Source organism: Rhinolophus sinicus, chromosome 8, assembly GCF_057876585.1.
Source record: "Rhinolophus sinicus isolate RSI-liver-muscle chromosome 8, RSI-T2T, whole genome shotgun sequence".
NCBI classification, from domain to species: domain Eukaryota; kingdom Metazoa; phylum Chordata; class Mammalia; order Chiroptera; family Rhinolophidae; genus Rhinolophus; species Rhinolophus sinicus.
The window spans coordinates 17,436,163-17,464,124 of NC_142508.1; the positions used below are offsets into that span (position 1 = coordinate 17,436,163).

Sequence of the window (27,962 nt, forward strand, 5' to 3'; positions counted from 1 at the left end):
CAGGCCACGGGGGGGGTGGGGGCACTGGGCCCAGCCTCCCCAGGAAGGTGATGAAAATGCTGCAGTACTCCAGGTAGTGCTGGTGCAGGTGGGCCACGTGGCAGGAGGTCTCCCAGGCCTGTGCCCACACCGGCGTGCCCACCTGCTAGTATCGCAGGTAGTATCGCAGAGGGCATCATCGGTGGCTGTAGAAGACTGGCACTGGGGGCCTCATCGGCAGCTGCCAGGAAGCGCCCATTGCAGGCTTGTAATGCTGAGCGGTGCTGCCCTGCACAGGTTGAGTTAGAGTCTGGCTGTGGCCCTGACCACACGGCCCAGGGCCTCGGTCTCATCAGCAGTCTCTCCCGTGGGTACCAGGGGATTAGCGCCCACTGTTCATAACCCGCTCAAGGCCCACCTCCCAGCCTCAAGCCCCTCCTGGTGGGACAACACTGACACATGGGCTGCTGCATATCCCAATTTCAGGGTCCTGGGACATCCACACCGCCTTCTGCCTCGGCTGCTGTAGTTGAGTAGTGGTCACACAGCTGTCCCATTGAGGTACAGACACCGCTCGGGACTGGAAGCAAAGAGGGTCTGGAATGCTCTGGTGGAAGGAATGAGCAGAGGGTGCAGGAGGCCATTGTTTGTGGATAAGGAGGAGCTAGGAACATGCCCATGAGTGCCGGGAGGGACTACCTCAGCCACGCTTGGCATGCTATGCCATTACCTGCGCTGCCCCAGGCCCTTCCAAGCCAAGGCACCAGCCATTTGCTGTGCCATTTTCCAGCTTCGTGGCATCTTCAGGGTTGAGAAGGAAAGATCTGGATGGCAGAACTGTTGGATGGGTTCAGAGCTGGTTCAACCACTGCTCCAGGAGTTGTTGCAAAGTGACGAGGTCATTGAGTCCATGGAAGCCTTGTGCCAGGGACTCTGGCCTCGGTGAACACCTAAGAGTCTGAGATAACCTAGCTGGGTGGTAGAAGGATGCCCAGGTACCAGGGGATGGTAAGAGATGAGAGGGATGGGTCAAACTGAAGCCATGTTTCATAGTTTGTCTTGCACATTAGTTTACCAAAACCATACAGGAAGCAGCTTGACCAGCAATTAAGATGGAAAAGCTCTAATCGTTTTTAGAGAAATGCCATCACTCTGCATCAATGGTGTGAGGGGTTCAAAGGGAGACTTTTCCTTTTGAACTAGACCTAATTGATCAATTAGAGCTGACCAATACCTTGTAACAATGACCTCCTACCGTGTTTCCCCGAAATAAGACCTAGCCAGGCAATCAGCTCTGATGCATCTTTTGGAGCAAAAACTAATATAAGACCCAGTCTTATTTTACTATAAGACCGGGTCGTAATGTAATATAATAAATATAATACCGGGTCTTATATTAAATTTTGCTCCAAAAGACGCATTAGAGCTGATTGTCCGGCTAGGTCTTATTTTGAGGGGAACAGGATAGCAACTTGTGGTATGCTAGCATTAGTTTGGCCCTTCTAGAAGAAGTTGAAACAGTGATCCTCAAATTTTGGTGTATATCAGAGTCACGTAGAGAGTTAAAATGAACCCAGAGGCCCAGGCTCAATGACATAGGATGGGGTCTGGGCCTCTGAATTGTCACTCCCCTCCAGGTAATTCTGCTACACACCAAAGTTTGAGAATGAACTCTTAGAGGAAATGTGTGTATCCAATTACATGATTTCTGAGACTCTTTCCAAAGCATGTGCCCTCAGAAAAGAATTTTAAATGACATAGCACCTATCTCAAGGCACATTGAGGGGATTTTGTGAGAGAACATAAGGAAGGTTATAGGTGCTCAGTCAGTCTTATCGTGTCCTATTCAGTCTCCCCGTCCCCAGAGGAATAAAAGCTAGAGATAAGTGCATGTCAGGTTGGACCCAGACAACACATTCACTCTTATAAATTCAGCCACTGGGGGAGCCCCAGGCAGGTCAAAAGGACAGATGCGGAGGAAGGCCACATCCGGCAGTCTAGAGACACATTTAGGACACATGCAGATCACAGACCCTGTGGTCAGCAGAATGTGGCTACCTGGAGTTGCCCAGTTGCTTCCTCACCCTCCTCCTGGCACGCTCACGCAGCACCATGCCATCCAGACTGCCTTGCAGGCACCGGGCCAGCCTGCTGTGGCATCCTAGGTCCTGGCTCCTGAGCAGCAGCATTTGTGCAAAGGTGTAGCCACCCAGGGAGAGCGTGTGCAGCACAGTGGGCAGCTGGCCAGTGCCCCAGGCAGCAGCAGTGCCACCACCCGTGCAGCCTACCCCAGGCGCAGAGCGGGTACAGGAAGTGGCTCAGCTTGTTCTCACTAGCTCTCTACGCTAGCACAGCAAAGTCACAAGCCAGGTAGAGTGTCATGTACTTGGCGTGCAGGAGCAGGAGCAGCTGCTGGCCAGGGTTGCCTGGGCTTGTAGTACAGGTGGCTGGAGTGAGAGAGTCATGGCGGGTGCATCCTGGAGGGCAGATGGAGGAGGAGAGGTGGGTGACCCCTGACTCTGGCCTCACCTTTACCCCCCATATCCACAGGCCAAGATGGGGCTCTCAGATGGCATGATCAAGGAGTAGCTCAGGCGGGGGTCAGACTACCCTCTGAGGGCTCTTGCAGCTTCTGTGGTTCTATCAGGAAGTGGGCAGTGAGCCCGCTGTATGCACCTCAGCTGCCCTCAGTCCCTTCCTCCACCCCCTCTCCTCACATCCAGGAGTAGGGTCTGGAGAGGAAGGGGGAACCAGTAAGGGAGGGGAGGAGGGTACAGGCAGGTTCTCCCTGCACCCTTACCCTGATTTTTTTGTCCCTTCAGGAGCCCTCCTGCCTCATAAGGGCCAGACCCCAACCCCAGCTTCTCTGGGTCCATTTCTGCTGTACACATAGACCACCCCCTTACTAGGGGATTGGGAGGGAGCGTTCTATTCCCCTTAGCCCACCCCACTCCCAGCTCCCTTCTGCCTTCGGTGGAGGAGAGTTTGGAGGCAGCACACCTGGTCAGAGGGTAGTGCCAGGCTCAAAGCATGCCGTCCCCTGCGACCTCTTCTAGGCTTCAGTCCCACAAGCCCGGTCCCCACGCCTAATGTTCTCCACACGGCGCCTCACCTGCAGGGTGCAGGAGTCCCCTCCTCCTTTACATTCCTTCCAGCTCAGTTCTGAAGGGGGATGGGCAGGGTCCTTTCCAAGGCTCGGGTCTCTGGGAAAATCTAGGGACAAAAAAGAGGAAGGATCTTTCATGGTGGAGATGTTGGGAGGAGAAGGGTTGGGGCTGGTGTTCCCCTGCTCGGCGCTGCGGGACTCCCAGGTTTGGGTGCTTCGGGAGCAGTGTGATACTGAATCCAGCAGGTGGCGCCAGGACCCACCGACCTGTAGGACCCCAGGGAACCGGAACGGGGCAGTTTCCTAAGCAACAGACAGCCTTTCTGAAAGCCCTGCCCTTGACAACCATTGCCTCGTTGCCAAAGTCCATAGTAAAATATGGCTTCTGAAGGACAACAGGCGGATGGGGGTAAAATAATCTAATCTCTCAGAAAGAAGAGAGGCTGGCTGGAGGTGGGGAGTGGAGTCTAAAAGACTTGCTTTCCGCTGTCATGTATTACTAAGCACCAATCCCTATGGTAGGTGTGGTTTAGCTTCAGCAACCCTATGAGACAGTAGCACGTATTCCTTTCTTATGGATGGGAAAATGAGGCTCAGAGAGACAAACTGATGTCCCAAGTCACCAGCTGGTAGGAGTTGGCCCGGGTTAGGAAGCTGGGCCTGCCTGGATGTCCTGTGTCTAGTTCACTCTCCCTCCTGGTGGGTATGAAGTGTCCAAGCCCCCAAGGGAAGCTGGCATGAGGGGGCCTTGGGGGGGGCTGTTGGGAGCCCAGAGCAGCTGCTGGGGGTCAAGAGAGACAAAGCTAAATTCTCCCCTTCCAGCCCAGCTCTCCTTACCCCTCCTGGAGAGGTACGCCTTTGCTTGGGGCATCCTGACTTCCCCTCTGTCAGAGGCCCACAGAGTTGGAGGGGAGGGGATTTAGGAATTCTGGAGGTTATGGGAACCCTCTAGAGAAACCAAGGACAGGAGAGCTCTCCGAGAAGGACACAAAGCTGGAGCCCTATTCTGGGGAGAAGTAGCAGGAAAGGATTCCATTTCGGCAGCGGTGTGAGGAGAAAGCCGGCTTCAACTGGGTCAAGGGACTGAGAATCGGAGGACTCAAGTTCAGTTCCAAGATGGAATCTACTCTTCTGCCTTGTGATCTCATCGCCCTGCTTACTCCACATCTCCACCGGGATACTGAGTCAGATCCATGTTGACCTTCACCAACACTGAACTTCTGACTCCCTGTATTAGCCTTGGTTCTGCAGAGAAGCAGAACCAACAGGAGACATATTATAAATGTGCATATGTGTATATATGTGTGTGTGTGTGTGTGTGTGTGTGTATGAAGTGGAGACTATTATCATTCTCATTTCCAGAGGAGAAAACAGGCTCAGAGGTGCAAAATGATTTGCCCAAGATGGCCTAGCTACTCAGCCACGGAGCCAAGATTGTGACACCATGATTCACTTTCTAGCTCCAAAGTACCTGCTCCTCTCACTCCCCCAGGGGAGAGCCCAGGGTTGGAGAGGGAAAGAGAGGAGAGGAAGGGAGTGCTTCCTGCCCAGCAGGAGGGATGTAGAACAGGACTGAGTTGGCAGGGCCCTGGGTGACTTGGCACCTGACCAGCCCTAGCTGCCTTCCTGCCTCCACTTGTGTGGCCTCTGTAGCCCTGGGACTGACTGGGCTCCCTCCCCTGGCACTGATCTTATTTGCCACACCCGCTGGCTAGACCTAGACCTGATTCCTTTCTGGCCCAGTGAGGCATGTAACCCAGGGCTGACAGGCGTCTGGATGCCAGGGCAGCTGTGCCTGGCCAAGGGTGAGGTCATGGGCTGAGCACTCGGCGGCCTCTCCTCCCTCATCACAGGCTCACCCCTTGCCCTGCCTGGCTGCAAACATTTCCCTCCCGCCTCCTCCTGTTCCACAGCTTCACCCCAGCAGCCTCTGGCCTCCACTGGCAAGTGTATCGGTTTCCTGTTGCTGCTATAACATATTACCATAAATGTAGACGCCTAAAAAAACACAAATTTATCGTCTTACAGTTGTGGAGGTGGGAAGGCTAAAATAGGTCCTCCAGGCTGTGTTCTTACTTCTGGAAGCTCTAGAGGAGAATCCTTTATTTCACCTTTTCCAGCTTCTAGAAGCCACCCAAATTCTTTGGCCCTTGGCCCCTTCTTCTGTCTTCCAAGCCAGCAGGGCCACATCTTCCAATCTGTCTTTCAGACCTCTGCTTCCATTTTCACATCGGCTCAGAGTCTGTCCCTCCTGCCTGCCTCTTAAAAGGACTCTTGTGATTCCATGGGGCCCGCCCAGATAATCCACAATAATCTCCCCACCTCAAAACCCTTCACTAGTCACATCTGCAAACCCTTTTGCTGTGTGAGGTAACATAGTCCCAGGTTCTGGAGATTAGGCCCTCGGCTTTTCTGGAGGGCCGTTATTCCACTTTCCACAGCGGGTGAGGATGCTCACCTCCTCCACCGCTAGAGGGCGTATTTGTGGCATGAGCCTTACTGGGCTCCTTGCTAACCACCGTCGCCATAGTCTCTCAGCATCCCTGGGAGGTGGGCGTGGATCCCCGCTGTGCAGATGAAGAGCCTGGCCGACTCCAGAGCCTGTGGGCTTGCCATGATTCCAAGGCTGCCTCCCCAGACTCTAAGTGAGCCCCTTCCCACGGGGGACTCCACAGGATCACCTCAGCTTTGGCTTCGAGTCCCTCGGGCTTGCCTCTCGGTCTGACCGGCAAGATCCTCAAGCAGGGGTTGTGCCTCAGCCCCGGGGCCCTGGCATGGGGCACGGAGGAGTAGGTACTTGAGCAGTGTCAGGATAGGAGAGAGAAGACTTTGTGGTCTGGGGTTCATGGATGGGCTTTAGAGGTTCTATCAGCCTCGGCCACATGTGCAAGATTGTGTGTCCATTTTTATGGGCAGAGGGAGCAGAACTTCCACCAGGCTCTCAGAAGGGCTTCCACCTCCAAGGATCCAGAAACCCTACTCTAGGGTCTTCCCCCACCCCTTTTCCTGGGCTCCTTTCTCTGAACCAGCCTGTTTACGCAGCACTGGGTTCAAGGCCAGGGGAGGCTGTGATGAGGGGCTGGTCCATGGAGCACACTGAGCAGCACGGCTGTCGTGCGGGGCAGCCTGCGGGTTCTCTGGTCCCGCTCCCCACATAAGAACGCAGGATATGGTGAGGCCAAAAAAGAACACCCACGGAGCCATAGGTAGGAGAGTCATACCACTATGGTCTCACTGGAGGTTGGGTTCACTGGACGTGTGACCTGCTGTCCGTTTTTCTGCCAACCAACCGATGATGACTCTCCTCCACTCTCCTTGACCCTGCTCCTCGGCTCTCCTCCGTAGCCGCAGCAGTTATATTAGCGGCCAATTGGCTAACTGGCCACAGCTGACGGCCAATCAGCCACAGCTGACGGCCATCTACTACCCGAGCCAGCACCTTTCCACGTGAGGCCGAGAGCCTGTAAACTACTTTCTGGGGCTCTGTCCCCACAACGGCTCTAGAGAATCCACCATCGTACCCTCCTCCTCTGCATTCATTCAATAAGTCAGTATTTTTCGCGCTCTCCTAATATGTGATTCTCTACCCTCCGTCCCTTGTACTCCTCTCCCCCCCACACACACACACCGGCGGGGGGGGGGGGGGGCTTGGGCAGGAGCCACACACACACTTGCCTTTGCTTGGCGGAGTCTGGTCCCTCAGGGAAGAGCACAGCATGAAGCACTCTGTCCTCACCTCAGCGTCCCATTGTCTGCCTCTGGGTTCCCTGAGCATCCCCTGAGCTCCTGCCTGCCCTGAATCTCCCAGTGGTCCCCGCCCTCCAATCTTTTCCTGTCTTTGCTCTCCTATCAGTAGTGGCCCAGCTCTGGGAGAAAAAGGGTTGGGACATTCTTCACAGCTCTGCCCAAGACAGGATGGATTCCAGGCCTCCAGGTTCCCGAGTAGGGCTGATTCGGATAGATTATTAGGATTTCAGAATTGGGGATAGAATTATTTCACCTTGTAACACACGAAGTATGTTTTAGGCAATCTGTTCCAATAGCCTGAGGCAGTGGTATTTCCAGTTTGCCCCCTTCACCCGCGCTCTTCTTCCTGGAAAGGTTTTACAATGGGGTTCCTGCAGCCCCCCTTCTACTGGCAACCCAATCAGGGGCTCCACCTGTGGTGGGAGCAGCTCCTTGTACCCACAGCCTGCGGTCTGGATATCAAACTTCCCACTCACTGCCCAGGAGAGAGGGCAGGAGGGGGTGGTGAGGGAGAGAGAAAGGCCCAGAGGGCATCCAGAAGGGTTCCTTTCTCCCCCCCACCAGCCCCAGGCATGGAACGTGTCCCCTCCTTCATCGTTCCCTGCCCAGCCCAGGCCCTGTGGTAAGTGAGGTCCAGCATCAACTTTGTCATTTAGTAATTCTCCGTTTACAGAACAAAGGCCTCAAGTCTCAGGCGACAGGGAAGAGGGCTGAGATGAAGAGCAGAGATTCCTGTGAGGTTCCTTCCCAGCCTCTGGCTGCGGGGAGGAGGGAGGTCTGCACAGTGAGCTGGGGGAGCCTGACCTGTGTTGGGGCCTCTGACTTTTCTTCTGGTGTGTGCCACCCCGACCAGGCCTCCCGTGGATGCTGCCGTGCTAGCTCTGTCACCCTCCCTCAGCCCCACAGAGCCCTCGGCTGCTGCTCTGTCCTCCAAGCTCCTGAGGGATGGGGACATTATTAGGGAGGGTGGAGGGTCACAGGCAGAAGCTGCCCAGGGCAGTGAGTCTCCACTCCCCTGCTGTGGAAACAGCTGAGTTCCCCAGGCACTTGAGGCTGTCAAAAGCCAAAGCCCAGCTGGGGGTTGCTTCCACTACTGTTTGTGTGGGAGGAGGGGCTCGGAGCAGGGGCCCCACTGCAGCCGCTGACCTATTGCCCCGCGCCTGGGTGGTTCAGGGGTGGGAAGGGCAGAGTAGGGCACCTCTGTTCTAAGCAGAGAGTGTGCTTTTTCACAGGGATGTGAGAACCAGGACACTTTTCCCTGGGGCCTACTCTGCCCTATAAAACTTAAACAGATCAACCTTGCAGATGGCATGACAGCTCCTACCAGCCACAACCTCATTACCTTTACCTGCTGGTGAGAGCACACCTTGCAGGAATCTCCTGTAGGAGATCCCTCGTAGGAATCTCCTGTCCTAGCTGCTTTTTTTAAAAATTAAAGTTAATTGGGGTGACAATTGTTAGTAAAGTTACATAGATTTCAGGTGTACAATTCTGTAAGACATCATCTATATATCACATTATGTGTTCACCACCCAGAGTCAGTTCTCCTTCCATCACCATATATTTGCTGTCCTAGCTACTTTAATCTCTTCCTTACCAGGAGTAGTAGTCCCTACCCTGCTCCTGGTACCCCTACCCCCCATCTCGTCTGTTCACTGCCCCCGAACTTCTCCACCTCCTCCATTCCTCCCAGCGGCTTTGTCACTCCTGGAACCATAACGCCATAGTAATATAGTAGCAACCACATCCACAGAATTTAATGTGCCATTTCTATGTGCTCGATGCACTTCAATATACTAATTCATTTAGTGTTCCCAGTAACTCTGTGAAGGAGGGACTATTATTATTCTCGCTTTGCAAATGAAGAATCTGATACACTGGAAAACGGTGAAGTCTAAGGGCTGCAGAAACAAGGAGCTAGAGACCAACGAAATAGACATTTGAGAACAGCTGTCCTTGTCAAAAGATTAAAGCATTGTTGTTTTTTAAATTACAAAGTAAAGTGTGCAGCAGACCGCCCTGACCCTTGCCCTATGCACCCCTAATCCCCAAGAACTAAAGACACAAAGAGATGAAACAGCGACTCACTGGAGGGAACCTCTCAGCCTGCCCCGCTCCCCCACCCTAGGAGCCAGTGGCAGGAGGGAAGCAGCGTGGGGACCAGAGCCGGATAGGGCTCCTGGGTCCCCATCTCTAGTCCGCAAGGCTCCTTCCCCTCGCCAATCTACTTCTAATTCACCCCCATTTTTCTTCACATGGAGAGAGCAGGGAGTCACCTGCAGGCACTGGAATTCTGGGTGCTGGAAAGGAGTTCTGACCTTCTGGAGCGGGCAGCCCCAAAGAGCTGGGCTGAGGAGCCTCCTCCCAGACCTGTCTCTTCTTGCTGATTCCTGCTGTGGTCCTTCATCCTGTCATCCCCCTCCCTCTGCTTCTCAGGACCAAACCAAACTCCACTCTCAAGTGGTTGGTGCATGAGTTCCATGCTGTCCCTGGTCCACTGTCCCCTCCTAGGAGTGTCCCTGGAACGTGGCACCCTCTGTCCTGGGAGAAAGGGCAGAACACCTCAGAGCCTGGATGGAGAGGGAGTAAGAGAGAACAGCTGATCTAGGGAAGGCTAGACAAAGAAGTGGCTGCAGGGAAGATGTTAGCCAGGCCACTGAGGAGGTGAGAGGCATCTTAGCATGGGATCCAGGAAGCTCACAGGCTTCTTGAGTGATGGAGGAGTTTAAGATGCTGAGACACCCCCCTGGGTGATGTATGTTATACTGACTGAAGAATTCTTTTTTTTTTTTCTGACTAAATAGTGATCTATAGAAAAGCACAAACTGGGAGAAAATATTTGCAAAAGACATATCTGATAAAGGATGTGTCATCCAAAACATACAAAGAACTTTTAAAACTCAGCAATAAGAAAATGAACAGCTCAGTTTAAAAATGGGCAAAAGATCTGAATGACAGCTCGTCCAAGATCAACAGATGGTAAATAAGCCTGTAAAAAGATGCTCAACATCATGTTATTAGGGAATTGCAAATTAAAACAACAACGAAACACCAATACACACCTATGCAAATAGCGAAAATCCCAAACACTGACAACACCAAATGCTGATAAGAATGTGGGGCAACAGGAACTCTCATTCATTGCTGATAGAAAGGCCAAATAGTGCAGTCACTTTGGAAGACAGTTAGGCAGTGTCTTACAAAACTAGACACACTTTATATGATCCAGCAATTGGTATTTACCCAAATGAGTTGAAAACTTATGTGCACACAAAAACCTGTGCACAGATGTTTACAGCAGCTTTATTCATAATTGCCCAAACTTGGGAAGCAACCAAGATGTCATGTCCTTCAACAGGTGACCAGATAAACTGTGGTTCCGCCAGACAATGGAATATTATTTAGCACTGAAAAGAAATGAGCTATCAGGCTGTGAAAAGATATGGAGGAACCTTAGACACAGATTGTTACGTGAAAGAAACCAATTGGGAAAGGCTACATATTGTGTTGATTCCAACCAAATGACATTCTGTAAAAGGCAGACTATGGAGACAGTAGAAGAATCAGTAGTTGCCAGGGTTTGGGGAGAGGAAACAGTAATCCAGGGGAGATGGTGATGGTGATGGAGAGGGGTGAGGGCATTGATGTGAGAAGTCTTTTGGGGAGAAAGCTGCCTGAATTTGCTGATGAATTAGGTGTAAGAGTGAAAGCAAGAGAGAATCAGGCAGAACATCTAGAGTTTTGGTTAGCTGAGTAGAGAAAGGTAGTACTAGTAAATAAACTAGGAAAGAATGGGGAGGCTGAAGGAAAAGTTATTTTGGTGACTTTTTTGTGGGAAATGGTTAGGAAAAGAGTACTATTTTACTTATGACAAGTTTGAAGCATCTCTTAGCTAAGTAGAGCTATCAGGTTGGTGGTTGGACACTGATTCTTAAGCTTAGAGGTCAGAGTTGGTATTTAAAGCCATGTTACCAGATGAGGTTACCTGTAGGCAAGACTGTAAGTGGAGGAGGCAGACGGGCGAAGGAGGAGAGCCAGGCAGGAGCCATGTATCCAGAGCCAAGAGGAGTGGGTGCTCAAGGAGGCGTTAGTGACCTACTGTTGGTGTCTACTGTTTCAGGAAGATCAAGGAAGGAGATTTAGGTCCATTGGATTTGGCGACCTGAAGGTCTCATGACTTGACAAGAGCTGTTTTGGTAGAGCAGTGGGATGGAAGCTGGCCTGGAGTAGGAGGGAAGAAAATAGAGACAACAGTGCAGACAACTCTGGAGAATTTCTGCTGGGAAGAGCAAAGAGACGGGATGGCAATTTGGTTAGTTCTGCTTCCCACTGCTTTGACCTTCCTGTTGTGCCAGAATCACAGTTTTGTAAAAACACAAACAGAAAAAAACATTGTAGCTATATAACATAGTTTAATATTTATGTAAATGATTTTTTACTCCTTGGAGCTTTGTAATCTAGTTTCATATTTATGTAATTGAATACATACTATGCAAAGGAATAACTTTTTGCCGTACATCTTATTGGCCACTCTTCTTTTTCCAAAGGTTCTTAAGTAGTTTTGCCTGTTAGTCTTACAGATGAGCTTTAGAATAATTATATCAAAATTAAAAAAAAAATCTCATTGATATTTTAATTGGGATAGAACATATAATCAAGTTGGAGAGAATTAATGACCTTATAAAATATTGAGGGGTTGATCCAGAAACAAGATTTCTTTCTCCATTTATCAAGGTCTTATGTTTTTTTTCAGGTTTACTGAGGTATAATTGACAAATAAAATTGTAATATATTTAAAGTGTATAAAATGATGAGTTGACATACATGTACATTGTGAAAGGATTTATCAAGGCCTCTTTTATATCTCTCAGTTAAGTTTTGTAGTTTTCTTCACATAGGTTCTTTTCATTTTGTAATAAGTTTCTTTTTTTAATGTATTTTGCCTACGTAGACAATGTGACTTATCTCCCATTTCATATATAGAAAAGCTATTGATGGTGCTATTTAGCTTTAATCTAATTACTTTTTTTTCCTAATGTTTTCCAGATATTTCAATATAATGATATTTTGGCTTCTCCTTTACTCTTTCCCCATATTTTACCCTTATTATTATTTTTCCTCTTCCTTTCCTGCCTCTCTCCTGCTCTCCCTTCTTCTATTTCTCTTCCTCTTCCTCTTTGTTTTTCTTCTCATCTTTTTGCATTGGCAATAATTTGTAAATCAAAGTTAAATGTCAGCATTAATAGCAGAATTTTCATTTCTAATTTTAATGGGAATTCTTCTCATATTTCACTAAGTATGGGGTTTAGCTGTTCTTTTGAAATCGAATTTTTATTAACTAAGGAGGTATTCTCCCATGATTAATTTTTAAATATACCTTTTAAACATCTGTTAAAATGATTACAGAGTTTTTTAGTTGGCTCCTTGATGTAATGTGTTATTTAAAGCATTTAAATTAATATTGAAAATGTATCATGCATTCAGAAGAGTACATAAAAGTATATGTAAAAAAAGAAAATAGTATGTATATATTCTTTTTAAAAGATAATAAAATGAACACCCATGTATCCACCACATACAGTAAGAAATAAAACACGACTGTTATCTTAGAAGCCCCCCGAGTTCCCCTTCCTCAGTCATAAAAACTCCCTCTTTGCCTCCCCCACCCCAGAAAATTAGTGTCTCAACTTTTAGGCTAATCCTTCCCTTGCTTCTGTTTATGGTTTTGCCACAAATATGTATATTCCCAGACCATGCTGAGAAGCAAGCACAATCCTAACTGAAAGGAAAGGACAACCTTCAGCTAGGTGAAGACTTCCGGGAGAAGAGATGCTGAACAGAGCCTCTGGGTCTTGATGTGGCTTTGGCTTCCCTAGAGTTGACAAGAAACTTTTCTGGGAATGGCAGTGGATGGTCATGAGGGAGTCTGGGAAACACAGAGCTCACAGAAGCAAAGGCTGTAGCACCAACCCGAGTTTGGACGTCAGGATGGAATATGGTCAGGGCAGTGGCTGCTCTGTGCTCTCTGCTTCTGAGCTCACTCCCATCCCTTCCCTCAGGAGCAGTTCAAAGTGGAATGTTCCCTGAGCAGGCAGCGGGGCATGGAGGGGAGAACAGTAACCTCATTGCACCACAAGACAACACAAGTATAAATAAGAATTGGAGCAGGCTCACCCAGACATTCTGACCTGAGGTTCCAAAGATGGTACCCTGGCACACATCAAGGGCTTGGTGACAACCGCCATCAATGTGTCTCCTGAGTTAGTCAGTCTGCTCCGATCTGAACTGGTGTCCCTCTTCTTGTGATGTACAGTGGACATCCTGGTAAACTCCTTCACCATCTTCCAAGGAGCCCCCTTTGCCTCTCACGTGTGGTGGATCTCCTGCGTCTGCATCCCACGCTTTCTGCTTTCTTGGTTTACTTTCTGGTCTTGGTGGAGCACTTTCTCTAGTAGCTTTTCCAGAAACTGGCAGGTAATCTTTTTAAAATCTTATATGTCTGAAAATGTACATATGCTGTCATTTTACTTGACCGATGGCTTGAGTGAATATAAATTCTAGGTTGAAAGTAAACTTTTTCAGCATTTTGAAAGCATTGCTTTTAACCTCTAGTGTTGTTGCTGAGAAATCCAAAGCCTTTCTGATACCTAGTCCTTTGTACATTTTTTTCTTTCTTTCTGGAAGTTTCTAGACTCTTCTCTTTAATTGGCCTTTGTACATTTTTTCTTTCTTTCTGGAAGGTTCTAGACTCTTCTCTTTAATTGGCCTTGGTATGGGTTTATTTTCTTCCACAGTGCTGGGTCTTAGTGGGCCTACCCTTATGATCTGGCAACTCATGTCCTTCTGCTCCGGAAAGTTTCTCAAATTAGTTCATTGATGATTTCCTCCCTTCCATTTTCCTCTGTCATTTTTCTTTTTGGAACTTTTATTATTTTGATGTTGACCTTCTGGAATTGTCCTCTAATGTTTCTAATGTCCTTATCTTTTCTCTCCTATGCTTTCTATCTCTTACTGTTATCTCTTAGTATGTTTGCTCTACTTTCTAGGGAGATTTAATCAGCTTTATCTTCCTATATTTCTATTGATGTTTTTGTTTTTGCTGCCATGATTCTATCTTTCAAGACATAATTGCTTCTGTTGCTATTCTCTGGATGTTCCTTTGTATAGCATCTTGTTCTTGTTTTATGAATGCTATATCTTCTCTTATCTCTCCAAGACTATTAACAATGGTCTTTTTTGGATACTTTCTTTTCTCTGTATAACCTATTTCCTCTAAGTTACTCTTTCTGGTTGTTTTCTCTCTCTCTTCCGCATTAGAAAATTTCCTAGATATCTGGTAATATTTGTCCATGATTAAGGTTGCAGGGGTTGGGAGGGAAGCTAGTCAGAGACTGAGCTCACAGGTTGGGTTTGCCACTGTAGGGTGATCTAGCTGGGGAAACTCTTATGTCAGTATCTGTAGGTCTTTCCTCTTGGGCTGGTGAAATGCCCCAGCGTAGACCTCCAGCTTCCTGCCTACACGGCAAAAGTCCCACTCCCAGCACTTTGGAAGCCTGATAGTGGGAAAAAGTTCAGGGTCTCTACACTCAGCAGCATTCTACATGACATGGTCACTTAATCTCCTTGCTTTCAGAATTTTCAGTATGGTATCTCTGTTCACAACTGTGCTCAAAGCTTCTCTAACCCAGATACCCTCTTTCTCACTTTCTTCAGAGGTAAATCCTCCAGACATTGGCTGGGATCGGGAAGGGACTGTTGCCCCATGGCTTGGAGTTAGGAAAGAGATCTAACTCCTTCTTATCCTGGTTCTCATATTAGCAACCTCTCCCACAGTTCCAGAGGTACCTTGGATTGCCAATTTCTGTGCCTTCTGAGAACATTGCAATGTAAATCAGGTTGGCTCTCAACTTCCCCCACTGCCAGCTGAGATGTCTGTTTCCTCAGCGCTGATAAGTCAGTAACTGCATGGCTATCTGCCATCCTGCTTGAAAAGTTTTGTGGCTATTGTCTCTTTTCCTATTTTCTCCATCCTTGTAGGTTTATTGCTTGATTTAAAAATCTCTTTATTGACATTTTAATGGGGTTTTGGGAGGGAGCGAAATTAGATATATGCATTCAGTCTCCATCTTAACCCAGAACCCTAACTTCCCTTTTCAACATATTTTTAAAAATATAATTAATTCCTGGCTTTTTGACCAGGACTGCCATCTTCCAGTAATTCATCAAAATGACCAACACAAAGGAAAAGAGGAGAGGCACCCGCTATATGTTCTTTGGGCCTTTTAGAAAACACGGAGTTGTTCCTTTGGCTGCATACATGCAAAGCTATTAGGTTGGTGCAAAAGTAATTGCGATTTAAAAGTTTAAAAATAAATGCAAAAAACGCAATTACTTTTGCACCTCCCTAATACAAGAAAGGTGATATTGTAGACATCAAGGGAATGGGCGCCGTTCAAAAAGGAATGCCCCCCAAATGTTCCCGTGGCAAAACTGAAGGGTCTACCATGTTACCCAGCATGCAGTTGGCATTATTGTAAACAAACAATTTAAGGGCAAGGTTCTTGCCAAGAGAATTAATGTACGTATTGAGCATATTAAGCTCTCTAAGAGCCAAGATGGCTTCCTGAAAGAGGTGAAGGAAAATGGTCAAAAAAAAAAAAAAAAGGAAGCCAAAGAGAAAGATACCTGGGTTCAACTGAAATGCCAGCCGGCCCCACCTAGAGAAGCGCACTTTGTGAGAACCAATGGAAAGGAGCCTGAGCTGCTGGAACACATTCCCTATGAATTCATGGCATGATAAGTGTGAACAAAATAAAAGACCTCTGTACTGTTAAAAAAAAAAAAAAAAAATATATATATATATATATATATATATACACACACACACACATATATGTGTGTATATATATGTGTGTGTGTATATATATATATATATATGTACACACACACATATACACACATATATATATATTATATATAATTCCTGGGACTAACCCTACTTGGTCATGGAGGATTGCTATTGCTATTTTAATGTACGGGGGTTTGTTTATTTCTGTCTTTCCATTTAGATGTTTTTAAGTGAACATGATTAGCAGGAAATGAGCCTTTCTATGAGGAGGATTCAAGGAAAATGTCTCTAGCGTGGGATGACTTTTATTAAGTATATGATAGAAAACCAGAGGCTGGATCCCGTATGCAGCCTCCAGGCAGCTCCTAAAGGACCAGACCCTATGGTGACCCCTGAGGGTGCATGGGGGATGCCCTGTGCAATGCTTTGTTTAGGGACCCAGAATAAATCCCAGACCTCATTATTGACATTCCTTGCAGAGGGGCTCAGTTGGTGGTCTGATTTCATCTTACGCCAATTGCGGGAATTCTGTGACACGAAAGTGAGTCCCGGATGCTTTTCTAAATGGTAATCCAATGCCCATATTGGCTCCAAAATCATTCATTCGCTGTTATTCATTTATGTAATATTATTCACTGAACATGTACCATAGGCAAAGTGCTGTTAGCTCTCTATAACTGAGATGGAACCTGCCCTGGGTAACTGTGTAACACCCCCTCCCCAGTGTTGCAGAGCAGCAAGGGAAGGGTGGCTGGAAAGTGGGGTGGGGGGTGGGGGGGATCAGGGTCACATCCAAGACGGGAACAGTGACAATAATTTCTCTCTCTCTGTAGCTTGTGGTGAGGAACAAGTGAGGAGACTCCTAAAGCACCCAGCATGGTGCTTGGCACACAGTAGGATGTCTGGATTTTGAGGGACAGCTTTATGTGGTACAGGGAGTCTCCTGTGTGTTATGTTCCTCTGCTGCTTTTAGATACTAGCAATTTGGAGGGACATGTGAAGGGATCTAGAGACTCAAGACAACAGAAATGAACCAATACTACTTAAATCAGTCACTGCGACAGTATAACCGGGCCGTGCAGTATTCACCCTGCTCTTTAGTCGCCGTGGCAGCCTTGCCTGGGCTCTTATTCCTGAGGCAGCATGCTCTTTATTCCACCACACTGTTCTGCTCCCACCCCTCCTTATTGGAAGCAAGTTGTAACCCACCTCTCACAAGTAGCTTAGCTCACCATTCTTTCTGGAAGACATTTTGGAAACTCTTAAGTATTTTTGAGAGATCAGTTTTAGCAAAAAGAAATGTGACACACACGAATTGACATTCGGCAGTGCACCTGTGCTTTGTGGGAGGCACCCCTGGGGAACAGCACAACTATGGAAAGCCCTAGGTGGTGGATTGGGCCGCGGAGACTGGGCTCAAGTCTCTGCCAAGCTGTGTAATCTTGGACAAGTGTGTTACTTTATTGAGCCTTAATGTACCTGTCTGTGAAATGGGGACACCCATAAGGTTGTGGTGAGGACTCTCATGAGATAAGAGACGTAGAGGTGCCTATTACACTTCTACTCATGGCATAATAAACGTGGTGGCTCATCTTGCCTAGGGTGCATTCCTGGGGCCGGTTGCCGTGTGCGTGTGTGTGTGTGTGTGTGTGTGTGTGTACACTAGTGTGCGCGTGCGCAGTGATCTGGCCCACGGGTGTGTTTCCCGGGGAAGGCGTGTGTGTGGATGGATGGGTGTGATGTGCCGCCCTGAGAGTGTGTGGCTGCCTGCGCCAGGCTAAGAACAAGGTGCCCGCGCTCGCCGCGGCTGAACGGCAGCGCTGGGTGAATGAGCGCGCGTGAGGGCGACGGGCACAGACGTGGCGCCCGCCTCCTGGCTGGGGTCCCGGGGGGTCCGTGGACCGTGGTGGGTGGGAGGAAGAGGGGAGAGGGAGGGAGGGAGGGAGGGAGGGGCAAGAGCGAGAGAGGGAGGGTGGGAGGGCGGTCCGAGCGCGGCGGCCGCGGAGCCCCGGAGCGGGCGGCTCTGCCGGGGAGCGAGGCTCAGAGCCAGGAGGCGGCGCCGCGGGGAGGGAGCGCGGAGCGGGGCCGGGCCGTGGGTCTGGGGACAACGCTGCGGGCCGCGGGCTGGACCAGAGCCGGGGCAGCGCGTTGGCAAAGCCGCGGTCGCCGGGACGAAAGGAGGCGCGTCGGGCGCAACCGAGTGAACCAGCGAGACTCCGCAGAGCGTTGCCCATCTGGGCGCCTGGGCCGCCGCGACCGCCCCTTCTCGGGGGACTTGGCAGAGAAGACCCGCCTCCCGGAGGGAGCTAGAGGAGCAGGTCGGCTTGTCCAGGCACGGAGAGTGCGTGTGCTTGTGTGTGCGCGCGTGCAGTGGGTGGGTGTGTAGGGGTATGTGTGTGTCCTGGTGGGGGGGGGGGTGACGGTGTGTGATGAGTGTCTGTAAGGAGTGTGTGAATGTGCGTAGGAGTGTGTGTGCTTCTCTGTGTGACTGTACACGCTGTGTGTGTCTGTGAGATAGGAGAGAAGGGGGGAGAAAGAGAGACAGACGGAGGGAGAGAGAGAGAGAGAGAGAGAGAGAGAGAGAGAGAGAGAGAGAGAGAGAGAGAGATGCTGGGAGCTCAGAGATTTGGTCTGAACCCATGTAAAGAGGGAGGGGAGGTCAGCAGGACCCAATGTGTGTGCGTGCACTTGTGTTCAGGGCTATGTAAGGGGAGTGTGTGAATGTGTCATGGGTGCTAGGTGCGGTTGTGTGTGATGTAAGGGTGCCAGGTGCACGTGTGTCCCTAGCTCACCCTCCCCTTTCTCCACCAGATATATATGTGCAGGGGATCTGGGGAGGGTAGGAGTCTCCCGCAGCAGCGCCTTGCCCAGCCAGCAAGCCTGCCTGGCCATCTTCCTCAGGAAGCCAGAGATGGCCAAGCTGCCCCTCCCCCCAATACTCCTAGGGTTAAAGGGAAGGGAGCCGGCCAAGCCCCAGGAAAGAGGGGAAAGGCTGAAGGGACACAGCTTCTGCCAGACCAGGAAGCCAGTCGGCCTTCTCCATCTCTGCCAGATCACTCAGCCCGGTGCTCTGCCCCTCCCAGGGCCCGGGGCTCCTGGGTCTGAGTGAGTAGAGGGCCAACAGCTTAGGCTGGGGCTGGAGGTGGGGGTGGGAATAGGCTGAGACTCCTCTGTGAGGGTTTGCTTGTTCACAGTTGTGTTACCAGAAGGGTGCTGGGCACATAGTAGCCTCAATAAATATTTGTGGATGGAAGGGAGGATGGAGACAAGAGAGGGAGGAAAGGGATCTAAGTCTGGGACTCAAGTCCCCGCCCTCTGCTATCAGTCAAGGATAAGAGCAGCTGGCTGTAGTCAGACCCCAGTCCCCAGATTGAGCAGGTGGGGGAGGCAGGGGTGTAGGAAGGGTGCAAGAGAAGGGAAACTGGAGGGGAGAGATTTGTGCTGGGGCCTGAATAGAGGAAGGAGCTGGCAATTCTCCTTGGGCAGAACCCTTTGCATCCTGCCCCTGCCACCTGCTTCTCTGTGATCAGAAGCCTCTCTCTGGGGCATTCCATCCCAGGCAGCCAGGGCTCATAGTACCTCTCCTCTCTCCAGGACCTTCGTACTCAAAAGGTGCAGAAGAACTGAGCCCACTGCCCGCTGAGGCCACCTAAGGCCAGGTGGGGCCATGGCAGGGCATGGCTGTCTGGGGCTGGGGCTGCTCTCTTGGGTCCTGCTTGCTGTTCCTGTGGGCCCCCAGCCTGCTTCCTCCGTCCCACGTGCCCCTCTCACCACTTTGACTCCACCACCTCAGAGTGAGGCCTCCATGCTGTCTCTCAACCTGGGACTTAATTTCAAATTCCACCTTCGGGGACCTGCTGCTGCCTGGGGGAGCCCTGTCACAGAGACCCAGCCACTGTCCATTGGGCCGAGCCGGGAGCTAGAGGGAGAAGTGGCCAGTGGACTGAAGACTGACCCCCTTTGGGAACTGTTGGCGGGCTCCCTTGGGAATTCTCCCCCAGAGTGGGGCTCTGCTGAAGGCAGTTCAATGCTCTGGGCCTCCCCCCAGCCTCTAGAATCCACACCTCCCTCCTCTGGGCCCACCGAGCAGCCCACGGCTCCCTATCAGCCCAGGATAGGAACTGGGACCTGGGACACTGCTCTGCTGGCTACAGCAGCTCCATCCACTGCTCCCAGGCCCCACCAGAGTGAGCTGGCACTGAAGTTTGACATGGCGTTGAGAGCAGGTGCAGCGCCCACGCTTGGGCATCGAATGCTGCCTCTGCTGCCCAGCCTGCGGGCCAGCCTGGCAGAGATTGCTGGGCGCCTGGGACCCTTTGGTGAGTACCCACCCCATTCTGAGGAGAGCCCCTGCTGGGCAGCCTTGCAGGTAGGAGGAAGCTGAAGCCTAGGCTCCCCTTTTGCAGGGTTCTTTGGCACGACTCTGCCCCCACTCCGGAACTTCTCGGGCCCGAGCCCCCCAGGCCTACCTACATCCCCAACGTCTGCCTCTGGAGTTTCTTCGCATTCTCCAGGTGAGTGTTTATTTCATTGCAACAAACATTGACAGAACACCTATGTATGTCAGGCCCTGTGCTGGCGGCCTAACCAGCACCTCCCTTTTTTCCTGGACTCAAGGGAGGCCATCATTGCTTCCTTCAAGATCTGGGATATGGGCCACTACTCCCAGCGGGAAATTCCCTCTTTGCCGTACTGAGTCTGGTTTGGTCCTTGGAACTTAGCTCCTGGTGGACATGTGGTTACAATTCCCGGGACAGTGGCTCCCTTTGGTCAAGCTCTGGGGAAGGACAAGCTTTTTGCCAAAGGCCCAGAGGCCAAGACTGGCTGGTAAGATGGCAGTCGAACCTCATGTGCTCCCTTTGCAGGGTTCTTTGGCACTACTCTGTCCCCACCCCCACCCTCCCTGGAGAGAAAGCTCCCAAGCCCAGGCCCACGAGACCCAGCTGTTTCCCTAAGCTCTACCTCGATAGCAACAGCCTCACTAGGTAAGTGTCCAATTCATTGGAACTTGACAATTATTTATTGAGCACTTACTACGTGCTAGCCCCCGCTGGCGTTCTGGGATTCTTTTATTTGATTGTCACCATAGTCACCATTCGCCTCACCATCACCATGGTGATACATATTCATGGACTGAGAACAAGTATTGCTGGGGTCGGGCCCCGCACAGAGTTAAGTAATGATCCTCTGGGAGTTTTGCAATCACAGGCAGAGCAGGATATAGACAAATGTATCAGAGGCAAACAGACACAGGATCTTCATGATTTCCACAGCCGCGGCACCAACCCCACCCTCCACTCCAGTCAGCCTGGCTTGGCTCCCCACCCCCACCCCAACCCTGGGGCTCTTGCCTTTGCTGTGTGATCTGACATGACATGCTGTCAGATGTGGGCAGAGCTGGGCCCCTCAGTGGGAAAACATTGAAGCCCTTAAGCTGACAGATGCCATCCTTGTTCGAGGGAGCCTTTCAGAAGACGCACACAGACGAGCTGGTGGTACAGAGGAAAGACCAGGAGCTCTGGAAGCTTGGGACTTGGCTTTGAATTCTAGTTCACTTACTAACTGGCTGGGTGACCTCGGGGCAGGTTATTTAGCCCCTCCGAGACTACATCTTCTCATATATCTAGGGTTTAACAATATTACCTATTTTGTTATTATGAAGCTTCCAGATAATGTAAGGTCCTGGCACGCGGCTAGGCACAAAGCAGAAGCTCATTAAATCGTAGCTGTTAACCTTTCTTCTCCCACCATTGCATCCCAAATACACCTCCAGACCCTCCCTCTCAGACTCTGCAACTCTGGTCCCAAGATGGGAGGGGACAGCACATAACCCACAGGACAGAAGGCCCTCTGCTCGGGGAGAGGTTCTGGTAGATGAGGCCATGGAAAGGAATTCCAGGCCCCAGCTTGGCTCTGCAAAGGGTTTGCCGTAGCTGTGAATCCTCTCAGCCATCCCACTCAGCAGTGAAAACCACTGATCCCCCAGCCTCTTCCCGTTCCAGACTCAGCATAGCACCTGACTCTCTCACTCCTGCATGGTCACTGCACTCCTGGGCATGTGGGGAAGGAAGCTGCCAGCCCCTTCTCATCCAGCCCAGTGTGCAGCAGTGGCAGGATGTTCTGTGGGGTTAGGGGTGGGCTCTGTGGCCTCAGGGGAAGGATGATGATGGCTGGCAGTGTGTGGGCCTTGGTGACAGTGCCGGCCAGGCAGCTTTAAGGACAGTATCAGAGGCAGCGCAGCTCGCCAGCACCGCCCTCCTTCCCCCTCCTCACGGATGGCTGCAGGAACCCAGCCTCTTCCTGGCTATTCCTCTTGGATAAAGCCAGGAGAACTACAGGCCTCGGGAGAGAAGGCCAAGGAGCCTTGCTCGAGCCAGCAGCGTGTGTGGGGAGTAGTGTCAAGTAGTTAGGGGACAAAGGGAATCTCTCTGTGTCTCCTTTAGGAATTTTCTAACCTAGATGTGGTTAGCCTTTGACTCTAGGGCTTCTCTTCTCTTGCATTAGGTCCCTTCATTTTGGACAGAGCTTGCATTCAGCCAATACACACGGAAACAGTGGTACAGGTCGTTAACACATTGAAAGACTTTCATACCAGTGCTAAGTACCCATTGCCCTTAGCCCCTGAGCATTCCCTGACCACCCTGGCTGGCACCTGTGCCATTTCCAGTTGATAAATATTTTAACTGTCACTCTTATAAAAAGTATCAATCCTCCATAATCCTGGAGGTGGGGGCGGGGAGAGGGCTGGGGACTTGCCACTGAACAGGCTGCAACTTCCGGCATCCAGCGTGGAACCGTGATCCCCCAACCCTTTGATCTGGGCAGCTGGTGGATAATCAGGCCTGACTTTTCCGTAAATCCAGCTGGCTCCTTCCCCGACTCCTCCCAGGCCAGCTCCAACCTCACCACTTACTCACATTGACACCCCATCTCCTTCCTTGCCCCCGAGGTCAGGAGGGGCCACAGGGCCAGAGTGGGACCATCCTGTAAGGTACCCTCCCTGCTCACAAGAGGGATCCTAGGAAGTCACTGTCTTCTGGGCTCTTCTGGGGGAAACTGAGCGCTCCTTCTGGGGAAGCCTCGAATGGGGAGATGGGTTGAGGTCAAGTGGACCCTTCAAAGGCAGAAGCTGGGTCTTCTTTGCCTGCGTCCACCCACACGTGGCTCAGAGCTGGGCACACTGGGTATACCTGCCCCCTGGAAGCAGTGCTCCTCGTTCAGCACTCCCTGCTCTGACATCTCAGCTGTGTCTGTACTTTGCCGATTTTCTGGGTTTTATTCCTTTTCTGGCTTCTTAGGAATGTTGAGATGTGTTCTAGTGTCCCTAGTGCTTTGGGACAGAGGTGAGAGATGAGGCTTCTTGCAGCCTGTGGTGATAAGTGGAGCAGACCTGAGAGCTGCACCTGTCTAGGCCGTGAGCAAGGAGGAGGCGTGTGGGGTGTCAGGCTGGGGGGCTCCTGGGCACAGTCTCCCTGCCTCTCTGCAGAGCCCACCACAGCCAAGGAAAGGCCAAGGAAAGACCAAGGAAAGGCCAAGCAAACTCATCCACTTTGTAGTAGAAGTGGGTGGGGCAAGAGCCTCTGAGGGGGACCAAGGAATGTGGGGGAGCGGGAGGGAGGGAGTGTGTGTATTGGACGTCGCTAATGTCAGACTGATGCCTGCCCCTGATCAGCAAGCTGTCTGTTCCCAGATGAATGGTTCCTCCTTTAACTCATGGTTGTGCCTTCATTAGGTGTTCAGGGATGGTCAATCCATCCAAATGGTGTTCTTCAAGCAGGGTTCACATAGTGAGATGTGTTGATGTTCACACGTTTGACTAACTGTTGATTTTGGAAAGCAATTTAGGATGTGCTAAGAAACAGCAGTCTTTTGTTAGTTAAATCAAGGCTAGTGTGAGGCCAGAAATGGTCACACTTACACAAAACACAAGCTGATGATGGGTGATAAACATTAGCCGGTAGTGACGACACCGATGGCGATCATATATTGAATGCTCATTGTGCACCAGGCACTCCAAACATCTTCGCACACATTGTCTAGTTTTTGTCATAACAGCTTATGTGGTAGGTCCTTTTCTCCATTTCAAATTTGAGGAATACAGTGAAATGGGAACCAGGGCTCATGCTGCCATTTGCCGTAGGCAGTGAGCTGTGGATGTTTAATTTTGTGGCTGCTCCCTCTCTGTCCTCTCCAGTTGTCTGATTCTATCTTACCCTCCTCTCTCTCCAGAGCTGCTTTCTGCCCTCCTCACGCCTCGTCCTTGTTCTCAGGACTGCTCTGTTTTGCATGTCCTCAGTGTAAGCTGGCACTGCCTGGCGTGGGGCTCCTGGGGTCTTCTTGTATTGCCCAGCGAAGGGGTCTTCCTGTATTGTCCAGTTGAGGCATGGCTGGGGCATGGCCAGGCAGTTGGGGCAAGAGTCTGGTGGTCAGGAGACGCTGCCTGCCTCATTCTACATCTGCCTCCTGTTCACCAACTCCTCCCCACCAGGTGGTCCCTGTTCTTCACCACCATCTTTCTCCCTACATCCTTGCCTGCAGCTGCAGTTCTGCTGAGCCTGCTAGGTGGAGAGGTTCAGCTTCCAGCACCTTCTCTCTGCCTGGTCATGGGAGAATCCTTGGGTCTAAGTCTTTCTAACTCTTCTCTTGCTCTGGGAGAGTAGAATTAGGGCTCTTACTCCTCACCCTCTCTTACTTGACTTCCCTTTCCCCCAGGATGCAGAGAAGATGTTGGAACACAGGTTGGGGCTGGGGGCCTGAGCTAGTGAACCCCAGAGCAGTCCCTGAGTGGCTCACTCAGTAAGATGGCATTTTATATCACTATGATCTCCCCAGTTGTTCCCTCCTAGAAGTTGAATGGCAGCCTTGACACATACCTAAATGTCCATCTAAATGTCGCCTTTTATAAAATGGAGCTAGAAGCAAAGGGGCATCCATACTAAGAGCCTTAGACCAATGGCTTTGTGACTGAGTCAGGATGGGGATCACAGCCATGGGTAGAGGGGTGTAGCAGGCAGGAAGGCCAGTGAATAGGAAAAGTTATGTTCTCCTCAGGGGGCTGGGGACAGGCGTGTCTCACCTCTCTCCTTGGTGCATATGTGTATGCACGTGTGTGCGCGCGCGCGTGCCTAGGGCCTTTCCTGAAGAGGAAAGGGAGACCAGGGAGAAGGGGGAAGCCATTGAAAAAGGGCAAGGGAAGCTTCTCCTAGCATTGAGGTGTGAGTTGGAAGTCAGGGGTGCAGAACAAGAGAAAAGCAAACGAGTATTATGAAGAGGCTCTAAAATCCTACTATGAAGAGGCTCTAAAATCCTACAGAGGGGCTCAGCCGGGTGCTCAGATCTGGATTCTAGTGGCAGCTCTGCCAATTTGTGATCTTGGACAAGTCCCTTCGCCTCTCCATGGACCCTCATTACCTTCATCTGGCAGATAAGAGATTCATTTACTCAAAGAATGTCTGCTCAGTGCCAACTCTGTGCCAGGCACCATTCCAGGCAAGGGGATTCAGACGTGAACAAAGCAAACAAAAATCCTTGTTTTTATGAAGCTTCCTTTCTGGTGGGAGGATTGAACGAGAGGGGGCATTTACGGCCCCTTCCAGTTGTAAAATCCTGGGACTTAAGAAAAACCCTTGAAATGGGAAACCAGGGCTCATGCTTTGCAGTAGAATCACAACGTGATGAAGGGAAATGAACAAAGCAGGGAGCTGGGGGTGGGATGGGATGGGAGAAGGGATGAGAGCTGAAACTGACTGCATGAGGAGTTTGAAAGGGGAGGGGAAAGTGAGGCGCCAAGAGGTCCGGGAAGGGGAGTCACATATTTAAGACAAGTGCGTCCTGGATGCTATGAGGACTCTGACTGGCATATATGCTACCGACTGTGGGGACAGGAGTGGCAGGGGAGGGCTGCACGAATGCCTCAGCAAACGTTCTTTACCCACAGACCCCACTATCCCCACCTCTGGCCCAGATGACCCCTCACCTGCCAGCCTTGGGATCCCTTCCACGTGGCCAGAATGTGGGCCAGGATCTTGCAGCCTGGGAGAATTGCCTGAACGAGACCGACAGCCTCCTGCAGCCCCTTTGCCCCTCTTCTTCCTGACCCTGGAGGCCGACTGGGCAGAGGCCAGGGCTCGCTGGGGGCTGGCCTGGGAGGCCCATGTGTACGGGGTAGGCGCGCTCTTCGGCCTGGTGGCCCTGCTGGCGCTGCTGGCTCTGGCCCTCTTGCCCTGGCGCTGCCCGCCCGGCGCCCCCTGCCTGGCGCTGCTGGATCTGCTTCTGCTCTCCGCCGGGACCACGCGGGCCTTCCCGCTCTTCTACGACGCCTATGGGCATCGGGACCGGCTGCCCGACCTCGCTTGGCTGCTGTTGCAGGACCTTCCGCTGCCCTGTCTGGCCGCTGGCCTGGGCCTGGCCTGCCTGCTGTTGGCCCGGCCGCGCCCGCCTCGGTGTCCGGCCGGTCTGGCCGCGCTTCTGCTCCTGGGGCTGGGGCTGGCGGCGGCCGCCGCCCTCGGGAGCGCCGCCCACCGCCCGCTGCGGCCCTTGCGACTCGCCTCCCGCGGGTTGCACGCCTTCCTCGCCGCCCTCCTGTCCGGGCTCCTGCTGGCGCTCTCCTGCTGGGGTGGTCGGCGGCGGCGCGCCGGGGCGCCCCTGGGCGGGTCAGGCTTCAAGGGCGCAACCCCTCTCCCGCAGGCGCGCAGCCCCTTCGCCCCGCGGGAGTCCTGGCGGCGCGCGGCGCGTACGGCTCCGGTGGCGGGCACCTTCGGGCTGCTGAGCGGAGCTCTGCAGGGCTACGAGGTGCTGCATGCCCTGGGCTATGGCGGCCAGCCTGGTCTGGAGGGGCCCTGGCCCTGGTGGGCCTTCCAGCTGGGCTTGCGCCTAGGTGAGGTGGGCGTCGCGCTCCCGTTGGCGCTGCTGGGCCTCTACCCCACGCTCTGTAGTCCACGCGTGCCGCCGCGCTGCTGGGCCAAGCTCTTCCGCTTGTCCCCTGGCCACGCGGCTCCGCTGCTGCCCGGACGCTGGGTCACTGTACCACGGGACAAGGAACCCCTGGGGAGCGCCATCGCGCGTGGCGATGCGGAGCTGCTGCAGCTGTGCGCCCTGGCGGGGCCCGGCCCGGATCTCCTATTCCAGGGAGGCGCCTGCCGGGGCTTTGAGGGGGCGGCGGCCAACCCCGCCCCCTCCCCGGCCTCCTCCCCCTGCAGCGATTACACGGTGGATTTCCGCCCGCCTTCCCCAATCAACCTGCGGCGCAGCATCGAGGAGGCCCTTTGCAGCGAGTCCCTGCTCGCGCCCGGCCTCTTCCAGGGCCCTGGCTTCGGGGAAGCCCTACCTGGGCTCGGCCTTTATAGTACCGCCACACTGGGGGCAAAGACCAGGGCCGTGCCCCGTGGGAGGTCTGAAGAGGCCCCTGGCTCCCCCGTGCTACCTGAGCTCCCCTCTCCCGGGGCCTGGCCGGCGGGCAGTAGCGCCTCATCCGGCTCGCTGTGCGGACTCTCCCGGGACAGCTCGTCCATGCTGTTGTGCTCCAGCCCAGACAGGCCCCCGCGCTGTCCACTGGTCTGCGTCCTCAGTCCTCCTCGGCCCTCGGGAAGCAGCCCTAGCCTCCCCGCCTCAGGTTCCTACCAGGCCCTGTCCCCACCCTCCCACGACTCCCCAGAGCCTTCTCCTGAGCTGCTGGCCGAAGAAGCCTTGCTGCAGGAGCAATTCCTGGATGCCTGCCGACAGATAGACGAGCTGAGCATGGGCAGCGACACTATTGACCTGTGAAGAGGTGGCCCCCCCCAGTGCCGAGCCGTATCCCCCTGCTGGCGCCTGCCCTGCCAGAGACCTGCACACTGTAACCCTTCCCCAATCCTGCCTGGCTCAGATACCTCTCCCTGCTACCTTCCCCATCCAGGGGCCCCTGGGTGGGTGGGTCAGCAGCCAGGCTCTGTTGATTGGAAGTTAGTGCCCCCTGCTCTGGAGCCCTGGGTGCTGATGCCCTCAGCTGCAATTCTAGGCTGGCAGGGGTCCCACTTTCCTTGGCATTCACCAGCAATAAAGCTCCAAGGTGCTCCATTCCTGCCCACCACTCCCCACTCTGGTGCTGAGGGAGACGGGCTGTCCTCAGAAGACCCCGGACCAGCCTCCGTCCCCATACCCACCTCTGCCATGTCCAGGAGTCCCATCCTAGTCATCCACATGGCCCTTCCCTATAGAAGGGTCCAGGGCCCATCTAAAAGACTCTGCAGCAGTTGGGTGGGAGCTGAGCCCTATCAGAGTTAATTTATCAATAAAATATTTTCA

The 27,962-nt window shown here is 52.1% G+C and overlaps 1 protein-coding gene and 1 long non-coding RNA gene across 3 annotated transcripts; one reads left to right on the forward strand and one right to left on the reverse strand.

Moving 5' to 3' along the window:
• Nucleotides 1-59: 59 nt before the first annotated feature.
• Nucleotides 60-25,795, reverse strand: LOC148757383 (uncharacterized). Its single transcript, XR_016021940.1, has 3 exons — nucleotides 25,657-25,795; nucleotides 3,092-3,192; nucleotides 60-2,456 (listed from the first exon to the last, which is right to left on the reverse strand). It is a non-coding gene; the product is annotated as an uncharacterized LOC148757383 (long non-coding RNA).
• PRRT4 (proline rich transmembrane protein 4) lies at nucleotides 17,664-27,961 on the forward strand. Of its 2 annotated transcripts, XM_074315638.2 has the most exons (5): nucleotides 17,664-17,998; nucleotides 19,275-19,999; nucleotides 20,087-20,194; nucleotides 20,546-20,665; nucleotides 25,618-27,961. In XM_074315638.2, exons 2-5 carry the CDS (start codon nucleotides 19,348-19,350, stop codon nucleotides 27,441-27,443), a joined length of 2,706 nt encoding a protein of 901 aa, XP_074171739.2. In that variant the 5' UTR covers nucleotides 17,664-17,998; nucleotides 19,275-19,347; the 3' UTR covers nucleotides 27,444-27,961. The 2 variants fall into 2 exon arrangements, with proteins under 2 accessions (XP_074171739.2, XP_074171740.2); XM_074315639.2 differs by lacking the exon at nucleotides 20,546-20,665.
• The last annotated feature ends 1 nt before the right edge of the window (nucleotide 27,962 follows it).